Source organism: Macrobrachium rosenbergii, chromosome 3 (assembly GCF_040412425.1).
Source record: "Macrobrachium rosenbergii isolate ZJJX-2024 chromosome 3, ASM4041242v1, whole genome shotgun sequence".
NCBI lineage: Eukaryota > Metazoa > Arthropoda > Malacostraca > Decapoda > Palaemonidae > Macrobrachium > Macrobrachium rosenbergii.
In genome coordinates this window covers 62,648,305-62,662,456 of record NC_089743.1, presented here as the reverse complement: position 1 = coordinate 62,662,456, position 14,152 = coordinate 62,648,305, and the positions used below count along the sequence as shown (strand labels likewise).

The 14,152-nt window shown below is 43.0% G+C and overlaps 1 protein-coding gene across 6 annotated transcripts in view; it reads right to left on the bottom strand.

Annotated features, from left to right (window-relative positions):
• Spt6 (transcription elongation factor Spt6) overlaps positions 1-13,782 on the bottom strand; it is a 62,443-nt gene extending 48,661 nt beyond the window's left edge. The window contains exons 1-4 of one of the 6 annotated variants that reach the window (XM_067134309.1): positions 13,644-13,782; positions 3,683-3,834; positions 2,781-2,998; positions 2,375-2,473 (exon numbers count right to left, since the gene is read on the bottom strand). In XM_067134309.1, the coding sequence (XP_066990410.1) occupies positions 2,375-2,473; positions 2,781-2,998; positions 3,683-3,815 (450 nt within the window). In that variant the 5' untranslated portion in view covers positions 3,816-3,834; positions 13,644-13,782. Of the gene's footprint in view, positions 1-2,370; positions 2,474-2,780; positions 2,999-3,682; positions 3,835-13,418 lie in introns of all 6 variants that reach the window. The other 5 variants (XM_067134301.1, XM_067134275.1, XM_067134292.1 and 2 more) reach the window with 5 other exon arrangements.
• Between the last annotated feature and the right edge of the window lie 370 nt (positions 13,783-14,152).

Genomic DNA, 14,152 nt, shown 5'->3' with positions numbered 1-14,152 from the left:
ATATATATATATATATATATATATATATATATATATATATATATATATATATATATATATATATATATATATATATATATATATATAAAAATCAAAAAATCAAGCACACAAGACAAAGGTTCATCTTGTATGTTGGAACTTGAGTCTGAATCCATTCCACTTATTGTTATGGTTTGGCTCCAAAGACCAGGCCATTAGACTAAGCAAAAATCAGCACTATTCAGAATTTAAGGTACTGTAATCCAAAACTGTGTTTAAAGATTACTTCACATCCCTTTCATCCTTTGTGAAGGGAACTTTTTTATTTTTTGAGTTACATTTTGGATGATCTACAATATTGCAAAGATCTTTTCAACTCTATCATACCTTCAATGGTTATTCCCACTATTCAAGCCTAGGCTAACCTAGCTAAGTTCTCACAATCTTATGGATGTTTAGCTGTCCACTGAAGGACTTGCTTAACCATATGGGTTTCTTTCCTGTATTCACAAGCCCTACACAGTAAACTTCATTTGAATTTAAAAGACCTACTGCTCTAAACCTTTATATATCATACATAATGATCTGAATTCAATGTTTAGTACTATTTTTAAATTGATGTTTCTCTCTGTTATAGAAATTTTGCCACTCTTATCAAGATTGCCTAAAGATTATAGCCTGGATGTACATGGAATATATCATTCTTTATCTTTTAATCTGCACAGTACTTTTTTTCAGTTATGTATACAGATGGTAATAAACATGGGAGAGGCCTCCCCATACCAATCTTCATAAAATAACAATCTCAGGCCTATTTTGCACATTTATTTACATGCTATTCAAATGTCTTTTCCAATGGGTTTTGTTCCTTCTAACACTACATACTGTAGGCTACTTCTAGAAAATATAGATGAAGTGCTTACCATTCAGGTCTATCCACAAACAGTAATCAAATGGTTTCTGTTATGAGGAATAAACTGAAATTTGAGAGCCAGATGTCACATTATGTCCATTAAATTGCTAGTCTTGGTACTGTGTCAAATGCCTTTCAAAATTAATTAATAAATGCAATAACCTCTCTTCTTTTCCCTTGATACTTCTGTAGTTGCTTCACAAAAATAAAAATCATGTTCAATTTTAGTGCAAAAGCCAACCAACAATTATCAATTCCAGGTATTTTTCTCCATGATTGCTTGAATACTACTACATTAACACTATAATTTTACAGCATGCTCAAGCAATCTACTTCACTATTCATTTCCCACAATCAAACCCAATTTCTTCTGTACACTATTGTTTCAATGCCCTATCCGTCTTTCTGGTACCATCTCTTCTTTACCATGGTTTCATATATTCTAGTCAACTATCAATGACTGGGTTCCCAGTAGCTTTTACCAAATTGCATGCTATTCCTCATGGTCCTGAACCCCTATATTTTTCATATTATCTTCCCCTTCCCAAGGGCTCTCCTAGCCCCTCCCTAAACATCATTCTATATCATTCCTTTCAGCGAGTCATCCTTCTGTTCCTAGTCACTTTCCTCACTAAACTTCCCTTCAAAGTACCACCTCCATTATTCCATTATCATTTCTTTCCAAGTCTGAATATCCCATTTTCATCAAGTACTGTATGTACCTTGCATATATACATATTCTACAGCTTACCTCACCCACTTCATTGTTGTTAACATTTACTTGTGTTTCCAGGTGCACTCCATTACCTTACTGGAGCCCTGAATCTGCCTTATGTATTACTAGCCTATTCATGCCTAACAAAGAAAATGCTGTTTTCATAAGAACCACTGACCACACAGAATAATTTCCAAAGAAGACTACCTGTAGACAATATCAGATTAAAATTGAGTAGAACTACGAATATTTTTCAGTTTTCAAGAAGAACTACACTTAAGAGCACCCCATATTTCATGACAATGTTTGGCAAGGCAGCACTGCAACATGCCCTACCCAGGAAAAAAAGGATATAAATATTCAGTTAATTTCACCACATAGTTAAAAAATAATACATCTACAGCAATTAAAACTTTATAATTTAAACACAAACTTTGAGCCCAATCACAAACAACAGAAGCTTTCTTCAAGATTGCAATTTCAACATAAGTGGCTTGATATATGAATAAAATTGTTGTGTGGTGAACCTTAAAACTTTCTCTTCTCCAAGAAGGAATTCACAACACACATGAACTTCTACATCAACCGTCATGCCTTCATATTTGGGGAGGGGGGAATACAAACCTTATTCTTTCCATTGCATCTTCCTTGAACAAAAAGCACTCAACTACGACTAAATATAATTACTGTAAATAACAAAAGTTAGGTATCAAAGTGAAAAAGTGCAACAAAACTAAAAATGAAGACATAGACAAATAAATACATACATCTCCAGATCCCTCAAACAGGTCTCTCCTAATCTGGCCTTGGACATCTGCTTCTGCATCTGAATCTTCATCATCAATCTTCAGACGTTTGAATTTTTTCTGTCAGATAAAGATGATCGCACTCAGACAAAGATTTTGAGAGCAAACTATAAATAAAGAGACATCAACTCCAGTTGGCAGCAAAATATATATCTCATTGACAAACTCAGTTCCTTTACTAGATAACAGCACCACAAGAATATTTACAACCTGTAAAAGTGGCAAATACTAATAATGGTTTTGGCTCTTGTTCTACCCTACAGTCTCACAATCTAAGTAGAAACTAACCAATGACAATAAAAAATATTTTTTATGCTAAGCCTGTCAACAAGATTTATAAAATATTCAAATACTGTAATATACATACTTTCCGGTCAAGTTTTACACCAATGTTTTCTTCAATGAGATCTAAGTCGTCATCATCCAGATTATCCCCATTCAGATCATCATCATCGTCATCATCTCTCTTCCGTCGTTTACCTTTAGTATCACCATCACTATCCGAATCAGAGCCAGCATCATCATCATCTTCCTCGTCGTCATCATTGATAAAGCCTTTATTTTCTTCTCTGATCATATCCTCATCTGTTCCAAATTCACAAAATGGAAAATTGCATTAAATTTTTACAAGAATCAGAAGATTCTGAACCTGAAATCCTGTTTCGCAGTATAGGAACCAACAGTTTTATCTGTGACTGCATTGCCAACAAAGCTGTAACTCTGCAGTAGCACTGAACAACAGGCTGGAGAGGTATTCTAACTACTAATGCCATAAACTTATGTGTGTCTTTTAAAAGGGATTAAGAATGAAAAATCTAGAACATTCTGTAAGCTGCACAATACAAATCTCATTTCAATAGAAAGCTGGGCAGTTGTCTAAATATGTGTATATCAAAATTTAAAAGCCAGACTATGTATGAGATAATAAACATTATAAAATACTACTTAATTCACACAACAAAAATGTAAGATGAATGGAAATACACATCCACACTGAAAAACTTTACAACAAAATGAAGTGACAGTCTTGTTCATGATTAAAACAAGTACAACAATGATACCCTCAGACACACACTACCATCTACCAGAATTTGTGTAAAATAGAATCATCTGTTGTGGCTGAGTTAGAGTATTTCAACACTGTGGTCCAGCAAAAAAAAAAAAAAAAAAAAAAAAGTTACATGCCTCAAAATCACTGTTAACAGCTAAGTGCCAAAGAGTAAATATTTTGCTTAGTTGAATAAGATCTCGTAGCTAAAGCTATCTTACCGTCTTCTTCTTCTTCGGAAGAGTCCACAACCTTTGACGTTTTCAATTTCTTCAACATTTTTTTTTCATTTTCATTGTACTCTGCATCATCATCCTCACTCTCCTCAGCTTCCAAATCCATGAAATGTGACATCTTTACTGATTTAAGTTTCCTGAAACAAATACATATGAAAGTTTGATGCATTAAAGACAAATTATATAACAACAAACCTTAAAATTAGTGTTTTTCACAGGTATATAAACCATAGACTTTTTTGTAAGCGCAATTGTCAGTGCGAGCAGAAATTGGCCACTGAACTTAGTAACAAAGTAGTTAACTTGCAGTTTAAGGGGATGAGTGAGGGGGATACCACTCACTCACATGCCGTCACTATGTAATATCTGTACTGTACTATATTTCCTTCAGCCTCAGTGACAAAGTGGAGGGGGAGTTGAGGTGAGAAATATGACAAAAGGCTCTGGTTTTATACATACTGGGAAAATGTTCAAAATACTTTCAAAATATAACAATTTTTAAAGTAAGTTGTATTTTTCCTAACTATACAAACCTGAGGTCCTTTACATTAGGATTTTTTTCAGGCGTAGGCTGGAAATGGACGTTGAACTTCAAACAAGGTGGTTAGGCAGTTGACTACTGTCCGGGAGGCGGGAGTACTGCCTGCCCAGATGTAAACATTCCAATTTGCCTTTCGGCCCAGGTATCAGATTGAGGGGTGGCATGAGGTGGGCATACAGTGTAAAGGACTTCAGGTTTGTACAGTTAGGAAAAATACAATTTACAGTAGAACCTTGGTTCTCGACGCTAATTCGTTCCAGAAGAAGTGTCGAGATTCGATTTTGTCGAATTCTGAGTTAATTTCTCCCATAAGAAATAACTGAAAATGGATTAATCCATTCCTGACCACCAGTCATTACCCCAACCTTGCCTTTTTATACAAAACTTTACACAAATTACAATTAAATAGGTTCAGAGTTGAATAACTTACCGTATCAGAAGCACTTTTTACATTTTTAAATGCATACTGTATCAAAAAAGTTGGCCTATGACCAATGCGGCCGTATTACCATAGGCTAGGCTAAGTAGCCTTATAGGCACTACCAGAATGTACTGTAACAGGTACACATGAAAACTGTTGTTAATAATGATAACATTGAAAAACAAGCCATATTATCACATGAAATTAATAATACAGTATTTATAAACCGAATTACTGTATGTCTGTTATCATAAAATTAAGAAAAATTTCCGAAATTACGTTGGAACTCGGCAGCCTGTGGCAGATATAAACAAACCAGAATGCCGCCCTGGTGGTGTATCGTGGTACTAATTACATGAACATTCTGAATGTTTTGTAATTAGTACTGCGATACACCACCAGGGCGGCGCCTGGTTTGTTTATATCTGCCACAGGCTGCCGAGTTCAGCGTAATTTCGGAAATTTTTCTTAATTTTATGATAACAGACATACAGTAATTCGGTTTATAAATACTGTATTATTAATTTCATGTGATAATATGGCTTGTTTTTCAACAGCAGCAGCAGCAGCATGTGTGGGCTTTAAATGCTTTTAAATAAGCATGGGAAGAACGCCAACAACAACGCCAACTAGCGGCAGCCGGCCGAAACTTTTTTCTACAAGCATCATATGATTCATCGGGTCAGATTCCGGTTTGTTGTTTGAACTCCGACACATTTCGAGTTCTAGTACAGTCGAGGACCGGGGTTCCACTGTACTTTAAAAATTGTTATTTGTTCCGACACAATATACAAACCCTCAGTCCTTTACATTAGGAGACTTACTGATTGGAGGGAGGAATCTGATTAAGTCTCAATGAACTGACTGGAGTTCACCACCTTGTCTTCCTTTCCTGGTCGTGAGAGTGAGGAAGGGAAAAACTGCCTCTGACAAAAGATCGGGTTGTAAGAAACGCAAGATCAGTTGTCAGACTTCTGGGTCCCTTTGCATGAAAGAGGAAAACGTCACTTCATGCAAAGTAGGCTAGGAAGAACTTGACGTCGGATGACATAAAGCCAAATACAAGCATTGGGTCTGTCTTCTAGTCATGGTCTCCTTCCTCCCCTTGCAAGAGGAAGGAGTGGGGTTGCTTCTATCAACCTGAACGGAAAAATAGAATGGGAGCTCCCATTGGGTGCTTACCTGCATGGACTGCCAGATCCAGCTTGTAACGGCATGTCCACTCCCTGCCCGTGGGAAGAGAGCCAGGATGGGGAGAAAGAAGAGAGGCCAGTCACTCCACATTCATTCTCCCAATCACAACCGTACAACTTAGGCGAGATGCAACCTGTCCTGTTAGAGGAGCTGGGTAAGCTACACAACTTGTTGAGCAGCCACCACAGGACCCAAGGAAAGTGTCCAAGGACTTGTGTGCAACATCCCAGAAGTAGAAGGAGGTGAAAGTAGTCTGCTGGGACCACACCCCACCTTCAGCACCTGTGACACCGACATATTCTTCCGGAATGCAAGGGATGGATCAATGCTGCGGACCTCGTGAGGTCTCAGACAAAGCATACCGGTGTCGTCTTCTCCTGCAGCAGACTACCCTCTCCTTATCATCTCACGAAGCCAGAAAGAGATGGTGTTCTTGGACACTTCTTTCTTGGTCGAGCCAGTACTAACGAAGAGTCGTCAACACTCAGGCCGGAGGTGTCGAGTCCTCTTCAGATAGCGCTGCAGCACTCTAACAGGACACAGTAGTATCTCGTCTGGTTCATTACCTACAAAGTCCTCTAGGGAGGGGATTGTGAAGGACTCGAACCATGCGTCAGGGACCGAAGGATTCTGAGTCTTCGCTACGAAATCCAGGATGAAATCGAGTGTAAGTGATCCCCATCCCTTGAGTGTTTAACATCAAAGGAAAGCCCATGAAGCTCGGTTTTGAGGGTCAGATCCCTGTCTGACGACTCTTGTAAAGGCTCGTATGGTGCACGAGTCAGGCTCCTTAGTACGAGAGTCACATCCCACGCAGGGGGCCTGAGATCCCTGGGTGGGCAAGACCTTTCGAAGCTTCTCATTAGTAGAGATATCTCGAAAGAGGAGGAGATGTCTACTCCCTTCAGCCATAAGACTAGGCCGAGTGCGGCGCGGTAGCCTTTCACAGCTGAAACGGAGAGAAGCTTCTCTCGGCGAAGAAAGACGAGGGAGTCCGCGACCTGCTGAACAGTAGTTCCGGCCAGAGAGATACCCCTTCGACGACGCCAACCACAGAAGATGGACCACTTTCCCTGGTACAGTATACCACTGCTGAGGATCGTCTGAGGTATCCTGCCATCTCTGTTGCTGTCCGGAGGGGGAGTATGTAGGGATACTCCTATCAAGAGGTTCCTGTCGCCTGACCACAGCGAAGGTCCTCCTCACCTCTCGGACCCTCGGAAAGAGGGATGAGGAAGGACTGGGGTCTCGGACTGGGACCAATACTCCTTTAGCCTCCACTGAAGAGACCGCAGGTGAAGACGCCCATGAGGTACTAGCTTCCTCCAAAGACGACAGGTGACCGATGATGACTTGCCATTGCCGGGCTGGCTGCTCCTGTCGTGACAGGAACAGTTGTGCTGCCTGCCTGAACTTGCTGATACGAGTCCGAGGGAAAGACTTTCGCTGCCACCGTGTCTATCGGGCATGCCCAGGTACTTTATCCTCTGCTTGGGGTGAGATCTGACTTCTCAAGATTTACCACGATCCCTAGATCCCAGCAAAACTCGAGGAGCCGATACCTGTCCTGTAGCAACTGCGAGCGAGAGCCCGCCAGGACTAGCCAGTCGTCGAGATACATCAGTAGACATATCCCGTGCGAGTGGGCCCAAGGTTACACGAGAGAGAAGACTCTCGTGAACACCTGGGGAGAGGTCGAGAGCCCGAAACAAAGTGCCCTGAACTGGAAGACCGTCTCCCCAAGGACAAAGCAGAGGTACTTGCTAGAGGAAGGATGAATGGGTATTTGGAAATACACATCTTTCAGGTCCACCGTAAGCATGAAGTCGTTCTCCCTGATGGAGGCCAGCAAAGACTGCGCTGTTTCCATCGTGAACCGAGTCTGGCGAACAAAACGGTTCAGGGGAGAGAGGTCTATGACCGGTCTCCATCCCCCTGAGGCTTTCTCTACGAGAAAGACACGGCTGTAAAAGCCTGGAGACTGGTCCGACATGACTTCTCTACAGCACCCTTGCTGAGCATGGCTTGCACTTCTTGCTGTAGTGCGGTGTCCTTCGAAGATCCTGGTACATAAGTTTGGAGATGGACCGGAGAGTGGGTGAGGGGAGGCCGAGACTCGAAGGGTAGTAGATATCCCTCCCGAAGGACATCCACTATCCAGGTCTCGGCTCCGTGTCGCTGCCATGTTGTCCAATGGCTCGACAGGCAACCCCCCCACCTTCGGCAGCTGCTGGGGGGGAACGCCGCCCCTAGCGTTTCCCCTTCTTCTTCCCTTTGCCCCCTTTACTGGCATGAAGCCTTGGGTTCCTTCTGGGGTCCCCAAAAGGATTCAAGGTGCGACGGATGATCCACAGAAGAGGCCGTGGTCCCTTCCCCGAGGTCATTGTGCTGACGAATCAGCGCAATAACCTCTGCAAAAGTCCTCTGTATCTCGGGGGTGTCCAGATCCTGGGGCAGAGGACCCTCGAGTCCCTCTAGAGTGCGGTCCTCCCGATCTACCCTCCCTGCAGGAGGGAGAACCTCGGCAGACCCCCGTGATCCTTCCTGGACCACACGGGCGTAAGACCTGGTCGAGCCAAGGAACGAGCCAGGTTCGTACACCCACGAGGTAGAACTCTGAGGAAAAAATTCGCCAGAATTCTTCCTGTCGGACTTGCGCCCCCTGGAAGGAGCAGAAGGGGTGGAGGGGACGGGCAAGGAAGATCGGGCGCTCCCACTGGCTTTGCTGGCAGAACCAACAGAGGCAGTGGGCCGGGAGCGGTCACCAACCCGCAGTGGTGACGGCAGCCCGGGTCGAGGAGAGTGCTTTATCCTAGGTGAAGCAGTCTCCTGAGGAAAGCGGAGCGGCTCGTGTGAGCTGAGCCGCGTGCTCGCTTCCCCCGAGCCAGGCTGGCCGCGTGGACGTGGCCGGGGACTGGGAGGAGTCGAGCGCGCGTCTGGCTGGTGTGAACTTGCGCTGTCCTCTAGACGCACCCCAGTCTTCTTCGAGGCCATAGCCTCTCGGGAAGACTGAGCAGGGGACCTCTTCTCCACCCTCTCTGGCGTTCAGCCCGAGGGGAAAAGCGCTATCCCAAGAACCTGACTTGGCACTCACAGGAGTGCCAGCAGGAGGAGCCGGGGCACCTGCATGCCCAGGTTCTTTCTCTCTCCCCACGCCCTGGTCTTTACGGCGAGAAGTTTCTCCTGTATCAGCCTGGGGTACCCGGGTCGCCTTGGGGACCCAGGTACTCGGAGCAACTCGCGCACAAGTGTCTGATGCGGACTCGCTGGCCTTAGAAGCAGGAATTTTCTTAGGCACAGCGGGGGTGGAGGGGGTGAGGACCTTGGTCTGCATGCCCTTGGCTCCCGACGCAACTGACCCGGAGGACAGGGCAGCGGTTCCCTGATCCGAGGATCGGGAAGAGCCGATAAGAGATCCCACTGCCTTCCCTGTCGAAGGAGGCAGACCCTTAGAAGTCTCGGTGCGAGACTTCTTAGGGGGGGGAGAGGCACACTTCTTCTTCTTCGGCCGCGAAGCCTCGGAAGGAGAAGAAGCAGCAGCAGCAGACGAAGACGATGATGATGATGAAGACGAAGACGAAGATGACGACACCTTTCTAGACCTCTTCTTCTTCTTCTTCACCATCTGCTTCAGTATTGCCGTCAGATCCCCAAACCAAGCGGGCGCAGCCGAAGACTCAGGAACAGGAGGAGGGGCTGCAGCAAAGGGCGCATCCCGGGTAGAGACCGTGGTGCTTGGACCAGCACTTACCTGGGCGGGAGCAATCGCGTGTCGGCCAGGAATGAAAGTAGGCGGGGCCGGGAATGTAGGCAAGGGTGGTGCGTGGGTAGCCGGGCCGGGCCGCGCCAGAGTCGAAGGAATGGGGAGAGGAACAGGTGAAGTGCCGGGCTGGATCAAGAAGCGAGGAACCATAGTCGAAGTTGAGCCAGGGTCAGCAACGGGAGCAGCAACAGTCACATAAGGGAGGGTTGACGTCACCATGTAGAAGGGGCCCGGTCGCGTGAACGGGGCCAGGAACTCAGGAGGCAGCGGTATTGCATGATGCATCAGGGGTAGCCGATACCTGGGTATCAAGGTGCGAGGCTACCGACACCAGGAGCTGAGCGAACCTTGACATGGTGACCGATGTTGTGGTGACTGTCATTGCAGAGTGAGTGGTCACTGGAGTGCTGGAAAGATGTGAGACCAGTCCCTCCAGTGACGGTACGCCAGGTAGGCCCAGGTGTAGCCAGGTTGATGACGGGTCAGTTGCCTGGCTATCCAGCCCGAGACCTGAAGCAAAAGTCGGGTTAGTTTGGGAAGCCTCTACCCGCTCTGGAGGAAAAAACTCCCCTCCAGAATGGGAAGAGACCCCCGAGAGGATGTCCAGGTCCAACTCTCCCCCGCGCCCTTCCACAACCGATGAGACGAATGAGGAAGGGGAGGGGGAGTCCTCACCCGAAGGAGAGGGAGCAAGTAGGGGAAGCTCACACGGGAGGGAGAAACGAACGCGACACATTCGCCACCACTGGAGTCGTCGGGGGCGTATTGCCCTCGGACGACTCCATGGTAGGCTTACGACGGCAACATCTCCTCCCCTTGAACTTCCTCCATTGCTCGGGGGACCAAGAGCAACACTCACTACAAGGAGCGTCGCGCAAACACACGCCCCCTGCAAGATGGGCAGAGAGCTTGTGGGTCCGTGTCAACGCTAGACCTAAATGAATTACATTTCTTCCCTCCTACCCCGGGACACACATGCTGGGGATAGGAAGGCTTAGAAGGCTTGTCCATAATGAAATCAATAAGAAAAACAAAGATTTCCCTCCAAAAAGTGACGAAAAAAGCAGTCAGGCAGAGAGTGTGAAGGCAACGTCCGCACGCTATGACGGCTGAAAGCAAATTGGAATATTTACATCCGGGCAGGCGGTACTCCCACCTCCCAGACAGTAGTCAACTGCCTAACCAACTTGTTTGAAGTTCAACAGCCATTTCCATCCTACTCCTGAAAGTAATCCTAATGTAAAGGATCGAGGGTTTGTATATTGTGTCGGAACAAAGCAAATTTGCTGTCAAACTGGAACCAATTCCACAGATGACTATGACTTAGCCATCCAACCGTCCTCTGCTGCCACAGCCAACGGGTAAAACGATACCTGCTGCAAAAATAAGGACTCCTTGCTGCTATGCTGCTGAGACCTGACTCACTGCCATACCAAACCCGACTGCCGCAGGCAATACGAAGGCGACAGACGTCAACTTCACACACAAAAACAAATACCAACAGGTAAGGAGACAACACCCACAACAAGGGAACAATCTGTTAATGATTGTTAAATAAAAAAAAATCCTCTAAACATCACAATATATATATATATATATATATATATATATATATATATATACATATATATATATATATATATACATATATACATATATATATATATATATATATATATATATATATATATATATATATATATATATATATATATATATATATATATATATATATATATATATATATATATATATATATATATATATATATATACTGTATATATACAAACACAAATAAACACACACACATATATATATATATATATATATATATATATATATATATATATATATATATATATATATATATATTATTTATTTTACAAATGGAAAAAATTAACTTAAGAGGTTGAATTTCTAAATTTGGTAGATCTTAGTAGCTCTGTAGAGGGGCAATTCCTTCTAACTTGACTTTTGTATAGTTTTTTGGTTGCTAATTATGGATTTATCTTCAAATTTTGTTGCATGAATGTAATTAACCTGTAATTAACCCCTGAAGTCCATCCAACAAGGGTTTCCATACGCGACCTTCACAAGACAGAGCACGAGTGTGTCTCTTTGGAAGGGTTCATATCCTGTCCAGCAAGTGCAATAACTTGTTAACGTATGGGTACCGGCACGCCCGGGCCAGTACTAAACACAGCGAGGGGACATTTCATTTGGCTGACAACAAACAATTGCACTGCCAGTATCAGAAGCCCTAAAAGGGTAGATTTAAGTAGTAGCTCCACGGTGGCTATTTCCTTCTAACTTGGCTTTTCCTACAGTTTTTTGGTTGCTAATTATTGATTTATCTTCGATTTTTGTCGCACGAATGTAATTACCCTGTAATTAACCCCTGAAGTCCATCCAACAAGGGGTTTCCATACGTGATCTTCACAAGACAGAGCATGAGTATGTCTGTTTGGAACAGTTCATACCCCATCCGGCAAGTGCAATAACTTGTTCACGTATGGGTACCGCCCGCCACGGGCCAGTACTAAACACGGCAAAGGGACATTCCATTTGGCTGACAACAAACAAATGCACCACCAGTATCAGGTCAGAAGCCCTAAAAGTGTATAAAAAGCCAGTTTCCAAGATAAAAACAGGTGCGGAGCTAATACTTAGAATTACCCGAAATTTCCCACAAAGAAAATTTTCATTATTAGTTGAAAAAGTGGTAAAAATTTGAAGCAAATTCCCTTCATTCATAAGGTAGCATAAGCACTTACTTTATAATAGGGCCTTATAGAGTCAGCACTCCCTTTCATCTACCCTCGGATGCCATAACCTAACCTAGCAGAGTTGGCTTCCCCCCACCCCATTATACCCCCAAATAAGTCATGATCCTTACTGTGCATTCTACACAGACTTTGGTTAAGAACAAAGCAAAATATATTCCAATGCAGAAAACTGGTACTGATGTAAAAAAAAATTGTATGTTGCTAGCCCATATTTAGGCTAGGCTAATGGGTACAGTAAGTTGGGAGAATAAAACAGAATACAGATTTGGCTACAGCCAGAGATGTCGGAGTGTCCTATAAGTACTAGGATACCAGTACTAGCGAATCTTTGCAGACAGCAAATACTTTTATTATTACTGGTCTGGGATAACTTCGGCAGCTATTCAGTCCACGACAGGCCAGTATTATTACAGTTTCCGTCAAATTCGGATATGTACTATTTTTTACCTTATCATTCATTTTTGAGATGATTCATACGAAAAACTTACTCGAATCTTGCGCAAATTAATGGTTACGGAGATATTTGCTGATGAATATTGTTCCTTATTGTTACCCCATCAAAGTACAAGTTATAAGGTAAGACAATAACCGGCCCCCCTATAGCTAACACGGCAAAATTGTAACCAGTCAACACCCCTAGGTTACGTGGTGTTATTTTTTTGGTAAAATTACAGTTTCGGTGTTGACTGGTTACAATTTTGCCGTGTTAGGTATAGGGGGGGCGGTTATTGTCTTGCCTTATAACTCGTACTTTGATGGGATAACAATAAGGAACAATATTCATCGGCAAATATCTCCGTAACCATTAATTTGCGCAAGATTCAAAAATGAATGATAACAAGTAAAAAAAATACGTATCCGAATTTGACCGAAACTGTAATACCGACAGGCCTACTGTAAGCGTACTTCATCTCACAGCTACCTAGAAAATTGGAAAGTTGGGTGATATAGGCAAGGCTGGGCGCTTCGGCTACACTAACTGAAATCCCTAAATTGCCGATTGATAGATCTCTTACGTTGCGTTTTCAGGCTCTCCTGAAATCTTGCAGGAGGCATAATTTCCAGATTCAGCTGACAACAGCCTACAAGACTTGCCAGCTGAAAGGCAGCTAATCAACAAAGCTTACATAACAAGACAATGTACTGTTTTTCTGTCAATAACTTAGTATGGATACTACTCTCTAATTTATAAAGACGATTTGTATATACCGTAACTACACAAGTAAACAGTCATCGCTTACTTTGTTTTTCTATTGATGACAATATGGCGTCGCAGCTGTGCAACTACTTCGATGTTTCCACTGTTTGGATTGAGATTTAGATAGTAATGGTTCTCTGATAAATATTCTAAGTGGTGTAACGTAACCCATCTATAAGTATCAATAGCACTGAAAATTAGTTGGAGACCTAGAGAGAAAGTATGAATAACACTGAAATTATTATTTGAAATCTAGAGCAAAAGCATGAATAACACTTGAAATGATTAGTTTGAAATCCAGAGCAAAAGTATGAATAACACTGAAATGATTAGTTTGAAATTCAGAGCAAAACTATGAATTACACAGAAATTATTAGTTTGAAATCTAGACCAAAAGCATGAGTAACACTTGAAATGAATAGTTTGAAATCCAGAGCAAAAGTATGAATAACACTCAAATGATTAGTTTGAAATTCAGAGCAAAAATATGAATAATACTGAAATGATTAATCTGAAATCTAGAGCAAAAGTATGAATTTAGCTGAAAATCAC